The sequence below is a fragment of the Sceloporus undulatus genome, chromosome 5 (assembly GCF_019175285.1).
Source record: "Sceloporus undulatus isolate JIND9_A2432 ecotype Alabama chromosome 5, SceUnd_v1.1, whole genome shotgun sequence".
In the NCBI taxonomy this organism is placed as follows: domain Eukaryota; kingdom Metazoa; phylum Chordata; class Lepidosauria; order Squamata; family Phrynosomatidae; genus Sceloporus; species Sceloporus undulatus.
In genome coordinates, this window is record NC_056526.1 from 149,396,104 (window position 1) to 149,417,046 (window position 20,943).

Genomic DNA, 20,943 nt, shown 5'->3' on the forward strand with positions numbered 1-20,943 from the left:
GAAGTCCACAAAACTGCATGGCCTCCTGGGTAAGAGGCACTGGGGGTGCCAAGATGGAGGATTCTCCACTGTGGCTTGCTGGCACAAGGTCCAAGTGGGGGCTCCAGGTGACCAGTTAGGTTAGCATCAGCGAAATTGCAGCATTTGATGCTGGTCTATAAAACTATATATGGTACAATCTATAAAGCTATATGATAAAAGTACTCTATATAATGATTAAACCGAATCTAGTGAAACCTAGTATCCAAAGGAGTTACATGTACTAATGTTCTGTGGGAAAGCTGTACTGTTAACCTAAGGGGGAAAATTGCATCTGGAGATACCAACAAATCAATTTTCCCATACATTGTAACATATTTTTTCTGTCTTTCATTTTGAATTCCGCAGGAGAGCATCTATACTCCATTTTAACCTCATAACTTCTCTGAGGTTTCTTAGTCCACAATTAAGATACAGAGAAGGAATTTGAAATGTGGTCCTGCTGATAGTAGTCCAACTCTGCCTTAAAGTGTAGCCTGCTAACTTAGAAAAGTTGCACTTGAAATCTGTCTAGAATTTATTTATTTAATGAATACCTCACCTTTTTTCCAGTCAAGGAACTCAAAGCAGCTTATAAAAATTTAAAACAAAGTCCTGTTAAAATCTTATTTTGCAAAATTAAAAAAAAAATAGATAGTTCTATTTAACAGGCACACAGCTAAAAGAGTTTAAATTAGATTTAAAACATTAAAAGATACAAGCACAGTGTACCACATTTCAAACACCTTTTTGCCTCATAATTTAAGCACCAAAGTCTTGTCTAAATAAAGAGGTCTTTGTCTGCTGACAGAAACAGAGTAGAGAAGAGGCCAACTGAACCTTTCATGGAAGGAAACACATTCTGCCCTGTAATACTCTTGTCCCAGACCATATGTGGTTTCTTGCAGTTACTCAGTGGTGAAGCAACAGCATTCAACACATGTGTGCCTTTTCCTTTACTATGCTATATCATATGTCCCAGAGGAGAGAAGCTATGTTATGATATAAGACCTCAGGAACCTATCTGAAAACTTAAAATCATGTGTCCATCATAATATAAACATATGTGTGCATTTTAGCCATGAATCATTTATTGGCTAAATTTGTATTTCTTTCCTGTTATCTTAAATAGATCAAATATTGTTCAAATATCTGAAGGTAAAGGTTCAAGTTGTTTTTGTGCTCATGTGTCCACTTTTCCTCAGGACCCAAACTTGTGGTTTTAAATTATTCAGGTTTTCCTGTTAAAGTTTTGCTAGTAGAAAATAGTTTTCCTGCCTGCTATTATACTAATTGAAAATGAGTTCTGCAGTTGGAAGAAGATATGAAAGTGGAAGAAGGGAACTTAAAGACTGTGGTCGACAGTTCCCATGCAGCTATTTCTGCCTCTGCCTAGTGCTACCCGTGTTTTTAGACTCTTTCTTTGAATTATGACATGCGACTAGTTAAAGAAAGTACATGCAAATTTATGTGGCTTCAATTATAAATGAATGACTGAATCGCTGTTCTTAATTAGAGGAACACTGCTATATATGACGACACAATCACCTGGAGCAGTTAGTGGTCATGAACTCAACTTCTGTACTGAGAAACATTTCTCTGTCATTTGAGAGTTATTGCATTTTGTGTTTCTGATTCTGGCAATTGACAATCCAGAACAGTCTTTCCTGTGTCAGAAATACTGCCTTTGGAAATCCCATAGCTATTGTGCAGTTGACCATAATTGAAAGCAGCATGGTACACAGCTGCTACCTTGCTAAATCTGAGTTATGTGCTTGTGCTATGCAGGGAACAAGAGACCCACTGTTTTTGACTGGTGTGACGTTCCCACCGGATTACCCCATCTATGAGGAGACTAAAATAAAGCTAACAGTCTATGATGTCAAGGATAAATCTCAAGACACGGTAAGTTCCTTACTTTTGCTAAACTAAGATTAATCTTTTCTTTGATTTCTTTTTATTCTTGTTAACCTTTTGCTTCTTATGTGTTCTAAGTTTTGTCTCTTCTCCTGGTATTATGGAACTTTAATTTTAATTGTGCAAGAAAAGAAAAGGTTGGAATTTTGTGTGGAGCTTTTTTGTCAATGATACCTTGGCAACATATGGAATAGAATGAGTTAAGTAGCCAAGAGACAAAATAACTTTTCTAGAAATCTGCTATTTATCATAGAATTCTATTTGTGTAAGAACTGGACAATACTGAAGCCTGATACCTGAGTTCTGATAGAGAGAAGGGATAATAAAATTGTAATACTGTATAATCATTCCCATATGGAAGCTCACATTGTTGGAGCCTGTCTGTCAGTAGCTTTAACATCTGTATATGTTACATGTGGTGAAAAGTGTTTTGTTATGAACTATTTACCAATATATATCCAAAAATAATCTTACATTTTGTTTATTAATTTTAATTCCTAGGGTCCCCTCCCTTCCCAAGGTTTGAAGGGGCTAAAAATATGTAATTTAAATAATATTTTGGGTAGTTTTATTTTCTGCTTGGCTAATAACTAAACACATTTTTTTTAAAAAAATGAGCAAGGAACTAATACAAATTATATCAGTTAGAGGGAATTTCACCCTTTATGCTTTTGAGAAGCTACTATTATGCAGAAACAGCTTTTCTTTTGTTTCTTTGATAGAACCGAAGGTTTTTTGTTTGAATTTCTGGATTTTACTATATTTTATCTAATATTCTACAACTACTAGATTTTAAAGCTAATTAAGGTCAGTTCTGTTAATTTTTTTTTTATTGGGAAGAATGTCTGGTTTCTCCCACCCCACTGTCCCAAATTACTATTTATTTACATTTAGCATGCATTGGCTTTAGTGCCAGTGCTTTAAATCACTGTAACTAAGGATTTGATTTACAGAAGTACAACTGATTTTATGCAGCTAATATGCTTTAAAGGAATGATTACAAGATTAATATATTTTTAAATACATTTTTAAAAAAGGCTCCAAAGAACAGATGTGAAAACTGGATTGCTTTACAAGAAAGGTTGAGAAAATGTTGTCTGCAAGGCTGTTTTTGTGCCCCTTGGGTTCATCAAAATCCATCTGCTTTTTTGACCAAACAACAACCCCAAATTACCCCCTAATGTTGTATGTGTGTGTGTGTGTGAGACAGATAACATTTGTCACATTTGTCACACTTGCTCCAGGAGAGGTCTTCTTTCCAACAGGGCCTAGAAGTGAGAGAGGTGTAAAGGTGCACTCCAGGACCTTCTTGGGGGGCACTGGGGTGTAAAACATGATATTTATTCAGAGGTTCAGTAGAGTGTGGACTTGGAAGATGTGGGTGACCCTTTAAGATTCAGAGGGGAGGGGGATAGTGCACCTCACTAACTGACAATTGTGCACCCTGCTTTGAAGGGAGATTGGACAAAATAGTGAAAGTCAAGGCTGTCAGGTGCTACTAGTCATTGGGGTGTATATTCCCTTAGAGTAGTACGTGTATCACTTGCTGAAGAAAAAGTGGAAAGAAGCTATGCCACCCATAGCCTTCCTACTGTAAAAAGAATGCAACAGTGTCCTTATGTTTTAAATTTGATTTAAAAAAAAATACTTTAATATATAAGATGTTGAGAGGGTGAATTGTCATTCTAAAAACAGAATAGTATTACTTGGAATAGTAACATTGTTGTAGCAAGTTATATCTGGATAACTTGATTATGGACTATAGCTTTAATTGTCAAATTAGGAAGAAAAGCCAAGCATTCAAGGCAGTGGAAGACGTGCTTTCTGAAAAATCTGTACTGACATGTCTTTCCACATCTCAACATTTTCTTAATATGTTAGTCTCCTTCCTTAGAGGTCTTTAAACAGAGGCTGGATGGCCATCTGTCAGGGATGCTTTGATTGAGATTTCCTGCATGGCAGAGGTTGGACTGGATGGCCCTTGCTGTCTCTTCCAACTCTATGATTCTATGATTCTTTGTTGTCATATACCAGCATAGTTATGTTTCACTAAAATCATGCAGTCTAAAAGTGTAAAAGTTAAATTTTATCTTCATATTTTTATATTTTATATTTTTGTATTTTGTTGTTCAAACCTTCTTCAGAAAACCTTGGTTTAAAAACAGTTCTGAGCCATATCATACCTATTCATATCTAAACTTAATATCTAATGAATCAAAATGGCAAATCATTTTATATATAAAAGATTAGGTAGGATAATAATAATAACAATAATAACAACAACAATAATAAGAATAAGAATAATAAGAAGAAACAATGAAGACAAACATCTAATGTAAAGATAAAGAAGATAAGGGAGACTGAGAAGAAGTTGATGGACATTTATAAAATATAAAACATGAATCTGTAACTTGATTAACTACTGATTTGCCTATGTGAATGAGAACAAAGAACAATTGTATAAATTCAAATAAGTGTTTTTTGTATTATATAGATTAATTAAAAATTAAAAAAACAGTGCTGAGCAATAAGTAGTTCAGGATCTAAATTTAGATCTCTGGATAATTTGGGAGATTTACAGTAGATCATAAAGAGTGTTCAGCTTGCTATTCAGCAATAGCAATTTAGGTTTAAATTAGACTGTTATAATTTGCAGTGGCTCAGGTAAGGGTCTGTATTTACATATGTAGGTTATCAGAGTATAGTTTGTGAAGTGCAGTGGATAATTTTGCATCTGGTTTCTTTTCACTAACACTGGACTTCTAGTAAAAATAACTAATGAATCTGAAACTCAAAATCTGCCCTCTGTGGTAAAATATTCTATCAAATGTCTTTGAAGAAACCACTTGCTTCCTTTTTGTCCCTTTGGTTGAACTGCAACTGCAACTTGGATGTCAAATACTGAGGCATCTAACGTTGTGGCCCAGTTAGTTATAGCTGCTACAGATATTCTAGTATTATATCTGTTTCACCATTTACTAGGTGTTACTGGAGTTTGTGGCCATGAATAATTCAGATACTATGGTCCAAAACATACAGCAGAAATATTCCAATTTGAGACCACTTTAACTGACCTGGCTCAGTGCTAGGGAGTCCTGGGAATTGTAGTTTATTGTGTCACCAGAACTCTCTGACAGAGAAGGTTAAATGTCTCACAAAACTAGTTCTCAGAATTCCCAAGCATTGAGCCAGGGCAATTAAAGCAGTCTCAAACTGGATTATTTCTGAAGTGTGTTTGGGACCGATCTCACTGAATCTCAGTTTGTAAGGCTTGATGCTTCATAATCTTTCCCCTCTCTTTGTCTTCACTTCTGTTATCCCCTGTGTTTGCCATATATATAATCCAAGCTTTCTTTTTCTTAACCACAATTATGTCTGGCATATTATCTTCTAATTATTTATCTTAAATTTTACTAATATTTTCAGTGATTATTTTTCAGGCTTATGTTCTCACTAGTTCTTTGCAGATGGTAAATTATATTACTTGGCATCAGTCCCTTGCAGCCGCTTTATCTAGCATTCCTTGTATTCAATATATACAGTTTTGCTGCCCAAACTAATAAAGTGATCAAAAGTCTTATATTTTTCTTTACAAATATGAGATTTACTATTTTTAATTATTTTTGCAATATTAGCCATGATGCTGATTGTCTGAAGCACATGTTCTACAGCCACAAATACTGTATAATCCTCTAGTTTCTTTTTTTAGTACCCTATTCTGTAAACATTTCCAGTGCTTTCATTGCACTGACCATGTATTACTGTGGTCTGTTTTGCTAGGCACTGAGAGTCTTTTCATTCTTTCCGTACACATCTTTTGTTTCTTTGGTGTTCAAAAATACACTCTATATACACCTGTTAACATTTTTCTCTTTTTTCTTTCCATGTATTCATTCAAGGATTTCCCCCCCTCTTCTTTAATATTTTCCCCCACTTATAACAACCCTGGCCAACAATAATACATGACAGATAGTTATCAGCATCACTTTGAGGATCTAAAGCATAGTTTGTTGTCATAATTTTCTAGTTTAGCTCAGTAGTTTATGGCCTAGATGTTTCAACTGTTAAGTTTTGATTTTAGGAGTTTGTGTATTCTTTCTGCATATCAGTAATAGTAATTGGTTTCATTCTCTTATGTTAAATATTTATCAATGAGCTTTGTTCTAATTTAGCAATCACACCCCAATTTATTAATGATGCAGCACATTTATCTATTCCAAATTCCATTGAGATGTCTTGACTAAATAATCTTACAGTATTTAATTAGGATTCAGTTTCTGATGGTCACTTTCCATATAGTTTTAAGTCACTCATATAGAATAAGTGGCTTATTTTCCCATCTTTCTTTGATACTGTATATGCTTGATTTGTTTTCAAACAGTGCACCCACACCAACTACAGATTTGCCATCTGCATGCCCATTGAAAAGAATGGGATTTAAAGCCCCACATTTTTTGCTATCCGGGGGAATCTGGAACGGATCCCCTGCGGATAGAAGGGATAACTGTATTATTGAAACAAATTATTGATTTGTTTTGTTGTTGTTGTTCTTGTTGTTGTGTGCCTTCAAATCCTTTCTGATTTATGGCAACCATAAGGCCATATCATGGGGTTTCCTTGGCAAGATTTCTTCAGAGGAGGTTTGCCATTGCCTTCTCTTCAGGCTGAAAGCATGTGACTTGCCCAACATCACTCAGTGGGTTTCATGGCTGAATTTGGTCTCCTGTTGGAATCTAATCCTTTGTTATTGTGTGCCTTGAGGTCATTTCCAACTTACGTTTAGCCTTAGCAAGTTTTTTCAGAGGGAGTTTGGCTTTGCCATCCTCCAAGGCTCAGAGAGTGTGACTTGCCAAAGGTCACCCAATAGGTTTCATGGGAGCTGGGAACTAAACCTAGGTCTCCAGTCACAGTCCAGCACTCAAACAATTACACCTTGCTAGTCTTTTCTTTAGTATTACTTGAAAGCAGAACCATTGAAGTAAAAAGTAATGAGAGAGAGAAGAAATCACCCTTAATTCTGCCAAGTTCTTCTCCATTCACTGTTAACAAGGTGATCCATGATTTCATTATAGTTGAGAAGAATTTTCTGACCCCCTTCCCGATTACTAAAATTTCAATACATTTTTACCACGTATGTGACAAAAAATATTTTAATAGTCTGTCTGTTAGCAAATTAATCATTCATGTTTTACTGTTTTTAAATATCATTTTATCAATTAATGACTGATTTTTTGTTCCTCACTAATTGAGTTAATTACATATTTGCTCCTTTGGATAAAGAAAATTTTGAATTAAATGGGGCTGGGAATTTCCTATTATTCCTATTAATAATTTTCCTATTAATAATTTAAGCATTGTTGGTAAACAGGTAATTGAGCAGTAATCTGCAGGAATACCTCCTTTTTCCTTCATCTTTCCTAATAATACAATACTATTCATCCTGTTGTCATCCAACCTTCAGTAACAGCTGAACTTACTTCTTTTTTACTTTTTTACTTTTTACTTTTACTTTTGCAGTAAGATGTTAAGTTGCTGTGCTAACCTTAGATTAAGAGATTAATCACACAAAAAACAAAGCTGAAATGGAATTGGAGAGTAGTGGCTTTTTCGGTTTATTACCAGATGACATTATAGCACTTAAGTAATCTTCCCACAGGAGATGGTTGTAAAGTGTATCTTTTGTCAAATGGATTTTTCCAACTAGAAAAAAGAGAAGCCTTTATAACCAGCTGACATGGGAAGAAAATTAAAGTACTGTGACATCATGCGGCATGCAGAAACCCGCTAGGTGATAAATGGTGGTGGTGATGATAAACCTGTGGTTATAAATATATAAGCAATGGTCGCCCGCCTCGCCGGGCAGACCATTTTGCCACTAGATGCGGCTGGACTACAAGCCCCAGAGTGCTCTGGGGCTTGTCCGGCTCCCTATTGGTGCGCGGGGGCGGAAGGGGCAGCCCTTCCGCTCTGCGACGCTCTGGGAGACGGTTTTGTTGGTGCGGAGCTTCCGGTCCTCCAAGGCTGCCCATTGGTGAGCTGGGCCTTGGAGGCGCGGCCCCGCACAGCACGCAGGGAGGGAGGGGCCTAGGCCTATATAAGGCCGTGTTGCTGGCCCTTTCCCTCAGTCAGTTGCTTGGCTTTGAGCAGAGCGGAGCCAAGCTGTGGAAGGGAGCAAGTCTTCGTGCTTCTCCCGCCCGCCCACCGCTGTTGCTAGGTGGTTTTTAGTCACAACTTGGTGGCAGCATAGGCCAGGATCTGCACGTTGTGGTACCAGGGCTATGGAGCTCTGGTTTGGGAGTCAATAGGTACCCGGGGGCGAATAGGGCAGGCGTTTGGCCATTGCGGGGGCCAGAATGCAGGAGCGCCTCCCGGTGACTAGGGGCTTTGTGAATTGGTGAACGCAAGACAAGGTTTGCGGTCAAGTTGTGTTCCTTAGCCCCTAGGTCATCCCAAGCACCGGGTGGGTGCCCGGTTTGGATAATCAGACTACATCGGGTGGTTTGATTGCACAGATCCTGCCCTTATGCTTTGTGCCAACCCTACCAATTGTTTGCAAATAAAGTTGTGGCCTTACGTCCAACATGTTGTACTGTGGTTATTTGACAGCAACATCTGAGGCAATCCTCCTTATATGATACAGGGAGTACAATTTTAGAGGTTCCTGTACACAGTGCACATGGTTGCATATGGGAGGGTGAATACAAAATGGATAAGCAATGTGATGTGGGAGATCTCTGTGTTGCAGTCATCATAATGAACTATATCTATTATAAATCAGGCAATGAGGAAGTTTGCATGGTGAGGGATGGAGATGTATATGAGACTCGAAACAAGTATATAAGACTCGTCTGCAATCCCAATATCTAAATGTGTGAATTGAGCCAATGTATTTATCCCTTTGTGAGCAAAAACGTAACAGGTCAGATACAAACAAGCTTTCATATCTGGGCATGGAAGGAAAAAAGAAGACAGCTTCACATTCCCAGTGCTATCACTGGTACCAGTATCTCTTTCTAATGCATTTTCTAACATTTCCAACAGTGAAGAATGGAAAGAGATCTATTTAGATATTTTTTCCTTTTTCAGAGTTCTATGATTCTTTAAGTAGTTGTTTCCTAATCTATTTGAAAGAGCAAGAGGGTAGAATTCTGCAGACTATTGCTGCTTGTGTAGAGGTCAGAGGTGTGAAAAAAAGAGACTGTGTAGAGGTACTTAACAGCATGAATTCATTAGACACTTGTACACTCTGAACTGCCTTTCTCTTCTTGCATTCCCAGAGGCAGTCAGTGAAGAGGTGGCAGAAAAGGGGACAGTGAGATGAAGCACAGCCCCTTGACTTTTTGGTCTCTTGGTAACTTTGGTTTTTCCTGTCCTCTCCCTGAAGGAAGAAAAATAGGTCAGCACAGGAAGCAGTTTGCAGAAAGTTCTGTAAAGCAAAAACAAACAGTTCTTGCTGTATTTCTCTTTATGCAGATCTGTTGTCTTAGTCCTAGAAGTAAGCTTTCCCCATTTAACTTTTGGTTAGTTTGAATTAAAAAACACACCCAACAACTAATTATTGAGGATTTGCCCTGTTCTAAATAGGCAAAAGCCATGTTAAGAAACAGCTTTAAGCTGGAGATAGTTGCTTGAAAGTGCCTGCTTCAAGGCCACCTCAGGCCATGTGCAAGAAGAAAGCTGGGAAAGAAAGATTTCTCACCTAAATTAATATTAGTTTGAATTGTGGTTATCCTGTCAATTTAAAAAAAAAAGGTTTTGTTTTTTACTTTGTAAAATCTATAAATCTCTCTCTATTTCTTCCTTACCAGTTGTTCATAGTAATTTTGGCTATGTTTAAACAGATGGGAATGAAATGGGGGTATGGGTGGTGAAGGTCCTTTTTCAGGGTTACTTTATCTTTCAGGTTGCAATCCATTCCATATTCACACATCCAGGAACAAGTCTCATTGAACATGCACATACCTCCATGTAGATACATACAGGAATCTATTCTGTTCATTTACTGTGGCGGGATACAAACCGCCGCTTTGCGGCGGTCCCCTGCCGGCGCCATTTGCTCCGCACGGGAGCCGCAGCAGCCAAACCGCGCGGCTCCCACGCGGAGCAAAAAAGAAGCGCCATTTCGGAGCTTCTTTCCGCGGTGCACTGATGATGTCGCAAGGCGCCTCTGGCGCATTCGCGACGTCATAGGCGCCGTGACACGTCTGGACGCTATGCGTCCAGTACGTAAAGATGGCGGTGCCCATGTGGAAGGGGCGCCGCCGTCTTGTACGTATTGTATACGTACTATATGGCGGTTTGTATCCCGCCTATATTTGTATCCCACCTTTTCCCCAAAGGTGGGTCTGAAGAAGGCATTCACTGTGACTTTAAAAAAAAATTAATATCAAACATGAATTGGTTCCAACACATGTTCAGTGACATTGGCTATTGGTACTTTCTGCCTTATTTTCTCAGGTGGTTCCATTTTCCAAGGGAAGGCTCTCTGGAGGGATATTTTTCTTAATTTTGGAATAGCTCTGATTGATGATGAAGTTTAGTAGTGTTGCAAATAAATTTCCTTACATTAGCTATGTGATCCATTTAGCTGTCACTCCTGACCTCGAGTCAGATATGGAAGTCTATTGGTCACAATCCTCCACACTTAAAATATCCTTAAAATACCATAATTATGTCTATAATTGTATGTGTTTAAATCAACATTAGTAAATGTTGTGCAAATTGTATCCTCTAAAAAAATTAACTTTGGTACAAAACACACTGCAGAAATAATCCAGTTTGAGACTGCTTTAGCTGCCTTGGCTCAGTGCTAAGGAATCCTGAGATGTGTAGTTTATTGTGGCACTATGCCACATTAGTCCAAAACAGACTGTAGAAATAATCTCATCTGAGACTGTTTTAACTACCCTGGCTCAGTGTTGGGGAATCCTAGAAACTGTAGTATGTTGTGGCACCAGAGCAAAACAAAACTACTGTTCCCAGAATTCCTTAGCACTGAGCCAGGACAGTTACAGTCTCAAACTAGATTATTTCTGCAATGTGTTTTGGATCTTTGTCCTCCTTCTTGGTGATGCATCATAGGCCACACTTGTTCTAGAATCCTCCAGATAGCATAGCTGTTGTTTCACTCTCTGGAATTTGCTTCTTTTTGTTACATGCAATTATTTTCAAACCTATTAAAATATCCCTTCCCATCTTGTGCTCTTCTTTTTCACTCATATTGCATCTGCTTCTGCTTGGCATTCACTATTCTTTTCTTCTTTCTTTTTTTAAAAAATAGTTAAGGCTCAAAGTATTACCATATTCAGCCATGATGCAGAGGCCTTGTGCTCTGTTCACTGCAGTCTTGAGAAGGTCACATGAAGCACATGATTGGTTAAGAAGACATACCATTCAATTGCTGTTCTAAATAGCAGCTTGCTGGAATATATTATAGTATGTTTGCGGTTAATACATTGAATTTTTGTTTTTTAACACCTTCACCTAGCCAACCAAAAGTAATGATTCTCACACTTTGTGTTGAAAATCCTTTTTATCTTCCTTTTGAGATTTCCCATCTCAATTCTTTGTCAGATTTTGTAGGTCAAACTTGTTTTGTTTAGTTCATCTTGACAAACACCTTCTAGCTTTATACAGGGCTTTATGAATGTCCACACAGCATATTGGGAAAATAGAATTATTGACATGTACTGGGCTCTGCTCTTCAGCTAAACAGTGAACAATATCAAATGTGATATAAATAAACTATCTTGTGGTTTCAACACAGAAGGAGTAGCATTCAATTTTGGAGTGATACATTGAGTCATTCAGTTTGTGTAATGCTAGTAATGTTAGAAAAGTGAGCATATCTATTTTATGAAAGATTTGTTGTGCTGGTTGGCTAGCTTGCTTATTGGATATTGCCTTTCATCAACTCATTCCAGGTTCAATGTACACTATATTAAAACAATTACTTAATGGCAATATAACAGTACAGAAACAGTAGCAGCCAGTTTCCACACATGCATTTTAAAATGGTTTTAAATACATTTGTGGATCATGAATTTAAAAAACATTGACACACTACAAAAGTTTGTGAGAAGTTTGATGTAGGCCACCAAATGAACTTCCTTTGGGTGGTGGGTATGGACATGGGGTGTCGTAACCCAAAACAGTTTTTCTCTCTATGGACCAATGCATAGTAACCACTAACCAATATTGAGGCATGTGATGTTGTATGCTCATATTATTTTCTGTAGAAGAGATAGGGATTTCCTAGTCAAGGAAATGTTCAACATCACAGTGTAACCAAAATTTTGCATAAGCTTCACTTTTTTCAGTATTTGCCTCACAAATATTTCAATCACAAGTGAGATTTTTTGAAATTATTGAATAGTGACAGAAAAAGAATCAACAAATGTATACCAGTGCTCTTAAAAAGCTGTTCTAATGTTTTGGTAGGTTTTTGGCCAAATAAATGTAGCCCTTTAACCTAATCAACTAGCTACTTGTTATACATCTTTATATATGAAGGATTTAATAGAATTTATTTTATCCATAGGACCTTATAATCAGTACAATACACAAACACACACATATGCATATAAAATTACAGAATATTACAGTAGAATGGAGGCACCAGACCCTGACCTTAATAGAGTAGGAAGTTGGGCCATAGCTAACAAAATGAATTTCAGCATGAAATTCAGGTGAAATGTAAGATACAATCTGCAAAGCCTGATATCCCTCTACGCTAAACATAAAAAATATCTGGAGGTGGGTGCACATGAGTTGCAAGGGGATGACTGCAAATATTTGTCAGGTTATTAATCTTATAGTTTGTAGTCAGATGTCAAGTTTATCCATGTCTGACATTTGCTGACACATGACATTTTTGCTGTGACCCAAGGGTGCCTGTCAGCTTAGTTACAGCTCAGAAGAAAATCAAAGTAGTATTTGAGAAAAACAAGGGGGAAAGACTTGAATATGTCTGTGGTTTTGGAATATTTCTTTAAAAGAGGATATCTTTTAGTCTTTTAAAAAGGCCTGATTATTATTTTTATAATCTCTAAAGGTAGATTCAGTCTGTGGGAAAATATTTGAGCCCTCTAGCTGATGACAACAACAGCAAATACATTTCTATTCCACTTAGTGAACTAACACTCCCTAAGCAGTTTACAATCTGTAAGCCAATTGCCCCCAACAAGATGAGTACTCATTTTACTGACCTCTGGAAGGCTGAATGGACCCTGGAGCTTTCCAGGATTGAGCTCAAAACCTTGTGGATGTGAGTGGCTGAAGTACTGGCATTTAATCACTAGAGGTAAGAGTTACAGTGAGGAGTCAGACCAAGGTCTAAACACAGCAAGCAAAATGCAACCAGAGCAACTACAGGCAGCACAGAAAACTGAACACCCACATCCTATGCTGGTTTCCATCACCACCAACCTGTTTCAATGGATCATATTTGTGGGGTTTAGTTTAGGTGGAGATATTAATTTGGAACCAAAATATTCAGTTATCTAAACTCATGCCTTTGCCCATTTCTCTTTAGAGGTAAGTCTCAATGAATGTAATGAAGATTACTCCTACATAAGTGGGTAGAGAATTGCTGTATCTAATTCTTTTATTAGGTTTTTTTAGGTGAGAAGAGGGGGGGGGGGGGGAGACCAGGAGGTTTTAGAGCTTGGCCACCAAGAATCTGCAAGGCCACAATGTCAGAGTAATGTTTGATCATGTTTTAATTATTATGTATGCACTAGTCAGCTACTTCAGTTCTTTTCTGAATCATTGCTGCAAACATTTCACATGTCTAATGTGAATAGAGTGTTAAATGAAAGAGTACATATTTCACTTTATTTTGAGGTTAAGAGATTTAGAGGTTTAATGTAGAGAATAGAGAGTTTGTTAGATACCTGAACGTTTAAACGAGATGCCAGTGGGTGAATGTGGGATTCCTGTATGCAAAACATATTCTGCCATTGACCTTTTTAAGATCATACTTATTCCTTGGGCACAAGAAGGATGCAGTTCTTCGGTTGTTCTGCATGATTCCAGAATTCTTAAGAGCACTTTGATTCATTGACTGAACTTTGTAGCCACCCACTTATTGCTGCCCATGCAGTGGATCAGTGTCTTATAGCTGAAATAAACATGTTAATCTTTACTGACATTTAATATCTCCCTTTATTAGCTTTTAACTAACAAAGTATTTCAAGAGTGAGTGAAAAATGTATGTGTTGCCAGGGAGGAAAAAGAAGCAAAAAGATGCAAGTCAGTCACAAAATTTATGTATAGCGTGCAAGATGAAACCTCTTGCTTTAGGACTCCTTTTCCCAAGCTAACAATTTTCAGACATATTGGGCTCCTGTTCTCCCCAGTCAATGATTGTGTTATGTGTATGGGCTTGATACGTCACCCAAGGAAAAAAAAAATCCAGGTTAGAGGATGGCAGTTTGAAAGAAGGCTTTGAATGAGCCAATAACCAAAATGCTGCTCAACCTCCAAGGATAATCTCCATGCCATTCTCTGAAAATTTCATTGTGTGTTCAGAAAACTAGTTATGTAACAAATTAGCTATTGTTAATCCCAGAATCAAACTACAGTAATCCCTCCAGATTCGCAGATTTGCCATTCGTGGTTTTGATCATCCATGGATGGGTGAGCCCACGCTATTCAATGGGACTACTGCTCCCTTCCTCCTTCTTTCCTTCACTGGGCCGTGCCGGCCTTGCCTCAGCCGTGTTGGCCTTGAGACAGTTGCACTGGCCTTGAGGCAGAAGCGCCAGCTTTGTCTCGTTCATGCTGGTCTTAAGGCAGCTGTACCCGCCTTGCTTCGGCCACACTTCCCTTGCCTCAGCCACGGCAGCCTTCAAGCAGCCACACCGGCTTTGAGGTAGCCACGCCAGCCTTGAGGCAGCCACACTGGCCTTACCTCAGCTATGCTGGTCTTTCCTTGGCCATGACAGCCTTGTATTAGCCATGCTGGCCTTCCCAGTGGGAAGTTTCCCAAGGAGGAGATGAAGGGGAGGAAGGAAGGAAAGAAGGACGGAGGGAAATAGCCAAGTCCCATTGGCACTGCATTGGGGACAATGGGACTTGAATATTTGCAAAATTTCATATTTGCGGGGGGGGGGGGGGCTGTCCCAGAAATGTCTTATTTGTGTTAATGACAACAACAACAACAACATATTATTATTATTATTATTATTATTATTATTATTATTCACATATCTAGTGGCCAGTATTCACAAATTAATGTTCAAACACAATTTTCCAAATTCTGGGAAAGGGCCCAAAAAATAATTTGTTGCAAATTTTGTCTAATTTTGTCCCAAAATTGTACAGAAAGCTAACCCCTTCATGAAAACATAGGGAAGCATCTCCAGCCCATGCCCATAAGCATCCCAGAATACATACTATCTCCAAATACTATTGTTTTCCTTGGCAATTCCTCTCAGTGACATCACTTCCTGACACAATTTTCAGAGGGTATGGAAAGGAAAATGAAGATATTTGGTATATATTTCTAATAATACCACATTTTCAAAATTTGGAGAGACAGAATAGTTCCCAATTGGCAAAGAGGTCAGCCAACGCAGCATTCTATTTGTTAAACTTGTATGCAGAAAAGATAAGAAGAGCAGGTTTAGACTCGGAATACAGAAGAGTGAAGGTAGGAGAAAGGAACATTAACCATCTTAGATACGCAGACAACACCATATTACTAGCAGAAAACATCACATACTTGGAGCTATTGCTGAGGAGGGTCAAGGAAGAAAGCACAAAGCTTGTTGCTGAACATAAAGAAATCAAAAATAATGACCACAGAGGATCTACATAAATTCAACCTAAATAACGAGGAAATTGAAATAAAGAGTTCCTGTACCTAGGATCAAACATTGATCAGAATGGGGACTGTTGTCAAGAAATAAGACGGTTAGGAATGGGGAGGGCAGCTATGAAAGAATGAGAAAAGTTTCTAAAATGGAAAGATATACAACTGAGCATGAAAGTTAGAATTGTACAAACCATTATTTTCCCTATTACTTTGTATGGTTGTGAGAGCTGGACAATGAGGAAAGCGGATAGGAGGAAAATCAATTCATTTGAGATGTGGTGCTGGAGAATAGTGCTGAGGATATCATGGACAGACAGACAAACAAATGCATCCTAGAACAGATCAAGCCTGAAATCTCCTTGCAAGCCAAGATGATCAAGTTGAGTGTGATTCTTTAAGGGCTTGAGAGCAAAGGTCCTCTTCATCCATTATAAGTAGGTTTCTACTTAATGTAATAAAACAGGTTAGCTATTACTTATGTATGGTCATGACTAGGAACTTAATAGAATAGATGACAATATTTGACTATGATTCTATGATCCTGTTGCTTACTGCTCTGTTTTTTGTATTTAAATTTTATTGTGATCTATGATGAAAAATAGTTTGAAATATGGCCTAAAATATAGAAAATAAAGACATCTTACATATATACTTACAGCAAGTTTCAGATGCTGATGGCTAAGTAGCCAAAATGGTATTATTGAGAAAGATCCATATATTTGGAGGAACTTTGGAGCTTATGGAGAAAGGAACAAACTTACTTATTTTCAGGGGAAAACAGTGAATGACCTCCTGTGTCCAGTAGCCATTGAATGTGGTTGATGTCCCCCCAATGTGGTAACTCATGCTGTCACCCCAAGGCTGCCTGACACACACCCTAGTTGCGCCCTCCAGTAAGGGATGCCTCTGCCATCTGCTAGCCTCAGCTGCTGGTAGTAGTAGAGTGCTGCTGCCCTGCAGCCCCTTCTATGTCTAGCAGGACAGCTGGCCAGGGTGAGAAAGGGTGGTGGGAGCAGTTGTGGCAGACATGGGTTCATCACCCTCTGCAAAAGAAGAAGGTGGCTGCCATTGCTTCCATCATCTTTATTTCCTGCCCCAACAGACCTGGAAGGGGCTGCTGAGTGGCAACAACGCTTTTCCTAGATGTCTGGCACACCACTTGCAACCTTGCCCTCCCTTCTCTCCCGCTGCCCTGTGCTTCCTTCTGGGGAAGGGAACACAGTGGGAGGGATGGAAGGGAAGACAAATTTTTGTGGCTGCTGGTGGGAGTAGTGTGCTGCTGCCACCTAGAAGGCCCTTCTGGGTCTGGCTGTGTGGATAAGGAAGGCAATGGTGGCATGAGTGACCATGGACTCCTTTCTTTTTGCAGAAGGGGAGGAATCTGTGGCTGCTGCCACTGCTGCCAGCACTTTCCTTTCCTGGTCTGGCCAGCAGCCCTGCCAGACCCAGAAGGGGCTTCCAAGTGGCAGCAACACCCCAAACACACCAGTTGCCACAGCTGATGGGTGGCAGAAGTGCCCTGGCTTCTGGAGGGGGTAACTGGAAGGGTGGTCTTGGGTTGAATGGTAAGTGACTGTCCCATCAGATAGTCAACGTTCTCTGATGTGGTCCATCACCCCCTTCCCCTGCTTCCCCTTAGTGACAGCCCTCCTCACAACAGTGAATAGAGTTATCAGATTCCAGAGCCTAGTCCTGAGACAGCCGCTTCAAAAAGTGTGTATACATGCATGCCTGTGTGTATGTCTCTATCTTCTCTCCACTGTTAAAGTTTGAACATTTTTATTTGAATTACATGCTCTGAAACACTGGGATTAGGGCTTACTGTATGATGCTTAATGACATCACCAGGGCCATCCCTTCCAGCTGCAGCTCTAAAATATCAGAGCCCGGGATGGTAGTAACCTAGCAACCCTAATACTGAACATTTTATTGAGTCATTTTGCTGCATATTAGGCTTTGTGTGAATCCCAATGAATCCTACTTCAAATAAATAAATACACCTCACAATCTTACCCAGGTTGGATCCAGTTTTTGGCTCCTATGCTTTATTCCATGGTGTTTAACATTACTGCATAATGGGGCAGGATAGCATGTAGCCTGCACAATGTGCTGTTCACTTTATATGATAAATTAGACCTTCTAGGCATGCACATTTCCATGTGCCAGAGGCATGGTGACATTCATACGGTGACAGCAATTGCTTTGTGGATTCTTTTGACCCCTAAATGTTTACACTTTGGGCATTAAAACTAATGAAAATAATTGATGTGATTTAGGATTGTATCCTTAAACCGTTATCCAAGGATTCTGACGATTTAACCATCTGAATAATATTTTTCACCTCTTAAAATAGATTTTACTGCATACAGGAAATATAGCTTCATTTCAACAACTAGATATTTTTATTAAGTACTTACTTTTAACTTAATATTTAAAAGACAAACAGAAATTATAGACTGTTTTAGGTATAATGTAAAACTCTAACCTTCATTTCTGCTTTTCTATAAACTGATTTGCTCCTGTCTTTGAACTTTGGGAACTGTTGTTTAAAATGTGGTTTGTTAGTGTTTAAACATACTATAAACATACTCAGTTTGAAGATCATGTAGAACTATGGTTTACTTAAATAAGAAAATAAAATATAAAATGATATTCAAGTGGCATTTAACACCAGAAAAATTGACTAAAATGTATAAAGGGGTAAAAATCGGATGTTGGAAATGTGAAATGCAAGAAGTAATATGATAATATGTGGTTGACTAGTAAAAAGGCAAAGGAATATTGGAAGCTAATTTATGATGTCATACAGAAGGTCATCAAGAGAAGAGTGAGCTGTAAACCTGATTTTTTTTCCGGGGCAAACAAATCAACTAGAAAGTATGGTCTAATATATGATCACAGTGGCAGACACAATATGCCCAGAGATGTAAAGGCATGGAGATCCCCTCAGTAGAAGAATGGATAAGAAAGATGTTTATTTTAGCAGGGGTGGATAACTTATCTGCTTAAAGAGAGAGAAATCAATGGATAAATGTGTAAAAGAATGGGAGCCTTTCCTGTAGTTTATACGTGAAAGACAAGAAAAGACAACAGTTGTTAGTTTTGAGACTCGAGTTGTGAGTTGATTGTTTATTCTTCTAAATTAATTGAAGAAGTACATATTACATTTGGGCAGTTAAGTAGAAAGATGCCCAGGTACTACATTGCCACCAGTGCTGAGAAAGTATGGAATCAAATCTGAGTTTAATGTTCTTTAATGTGGGTTTGGGGGTGTATTTTAATTCAATTAGAAACAAATATTTATGGAACATTCTGTATTTTGTTATGTTTGTATATTGTTGTATTTGTATTCGGGGAATATGTTTATGTGTTATATATGTGTAACATGTTTGGGATGTTTATTATTTGTATAAAAATAAAATATTATTTTAAAAATAAATAGGGAAATGTGTGTTTCATGTCCTTGTAGCAAAAGAGGAAGAAGGTGTGTGTGAGAGAAGAGACTCATGTGAACCTGAGGCTCATGTTATCTTAATGTCCTAGTGAGGAGACATGGTTTGTCTGAACTAGACATCTTTTCCCCCAAGAGATGTGACTATGGAAGCACTAGGGGAAAATAGGTTCCAGTTCCTTTCCTGAGGACTTTCTAACCATTTTTTAAATGGAAGAACTGGAAATGTGGCCAAACACTCAACTGGTACAATGGACCCTTAATATCCACTGGGGTTTGCTTCCAGGATCCCCCGTGGATTCCATGGCCCCATTCCCACTGCACAAAAAAGAGGCTTATTTCACTGCGATTCTGATTCAGATTCTGACTCAAATCTGACCCATTGTTCCCATTAAAAACGGATGCAAACGGGTTTTTTTACCCCTGTTTTCTTTCCCATTGGTATTATCCCTGTGGTAATTTGAAGCGGGTTATTTTGCTCCCCATTCCCATTGCCCTTCTAGAACCTCTTTTTTTAAAATCAGCTGCCAATCAAGCGCTTAAGCGCTTGATGTCACAGCCAATCAGTTGCTTAGGCGCTTTTCCCCTCCAGGAAAGGAAGAAGGAGCCACTATCTGCCCCAAATCCCTTTGCATCTGAGGCTCTTCTGTGTCTTCCCATAGTTCCTCTGGAAAAGAGAGAAGGAGTGTCCATTCCCCCAAATCCCTTTGCCTCCCCCATTGCTGCTTGGGCTGTCTAGGGGGCGATCAAGCAGGCATGTAATGCAAAGCCCATCTGCTGCTCAGGCACTCAGGTAGAGGGAAGAAAAGAAAAAAATAGTTTAAAATGGCTCTCCTCACACATCGGTCTATGAATGTGGAGCAGAGGGGAGGTTGCAGGGGGAATAATGTGTTAACTGCATTTGAAGCTTGATGTAGTGCGATCGCCTTACCCTGCTTTCCAATCCACCGGGGGAAAGGCTATGCGAACGGAAGAAAATGGTGCCGGCAATGCAGGGAAGAGAACAAAGTGGGTGACACCCACAGACCAGCCCCTTGAGCACTGCTCCTCACATCCCCAATTTCCCGAATCAGACCCCCTTTCGTTCCCATTCGTATGCCACGAATCAGACTTGGGAGGCACAGGAAAACTCGCTGAAAAGCCACTGTTTTTTTAAACCGGTTTATCGACCTACAATTCGGGTTTTTCAGGATAATTCAATTCAGATTTGAATCCCAATGGGAATGATATCAGAGCAATGCGGGTCGAATGCGCGCTCAAATGGAAACGATGCACCCATGATTCGCATCCTGATCCGCGTTATAGGCCAGTGGGAAACCCCCCCAAAATACATAAATGCTCACGTCCCATTAAATACAGTGGCATGGTATAATGGTGTCCCTTGTATGAAATGGCAAAATCAAAGTTTCCTTTTTGGAATTTATATATATTTTAAATATTTTCAAATTGTGGAAGGTTGAATCTATGGATAAAGAATCTGTGGACACCGAGGGCTGATGGTATATGAATATGCTTTTAAGATGATGAGTTATTCAATCAAAATGTGTAGCATGAAGAGTTTTAGGTAAGACAATTTTACACATGAGTAACAGTTCTTGTGCATACTCTTCATGTGCAACACTCAGATCTAAGAGTCAGTTCTGTATTATTTTTATAAGGTTAACGTACAAGACATTTATTGCTTTTGAATTGTTGCTGGCCATTTTTATATGGTCCATAATAGAGTTAGTAGGAAATA

The 20,943-nt window shown here is 38.7% G+C and overlaps 1 protein-coding gene across 7 annotated transcripts in view; it reads left to right on the forward strand.

The window, feature by feature from the left end:
- INPP4B (inositol polyphosphate-4-phosphatase type II B) overlaps positions 1–20,943 on the forward strand; it is a 345,664-nt gene that overhangs the window by 169,672 nt on the left and 155,049 nt on the right. For all 7 annotated transcript variants that reach the window (XM_042470361.1, XM_042470360.1, XM_042470357.1 and 4 more), the window contains one exon: positions 1,807–1,923. In XM_042470361.1, coding sequence (XP_042326295.1) covers positions 1,807–1,923 — 117 coding nt within the window. The remainder of the gene's footprint in view (positions 1–1,806; positions 1,924–20,943) is intronic.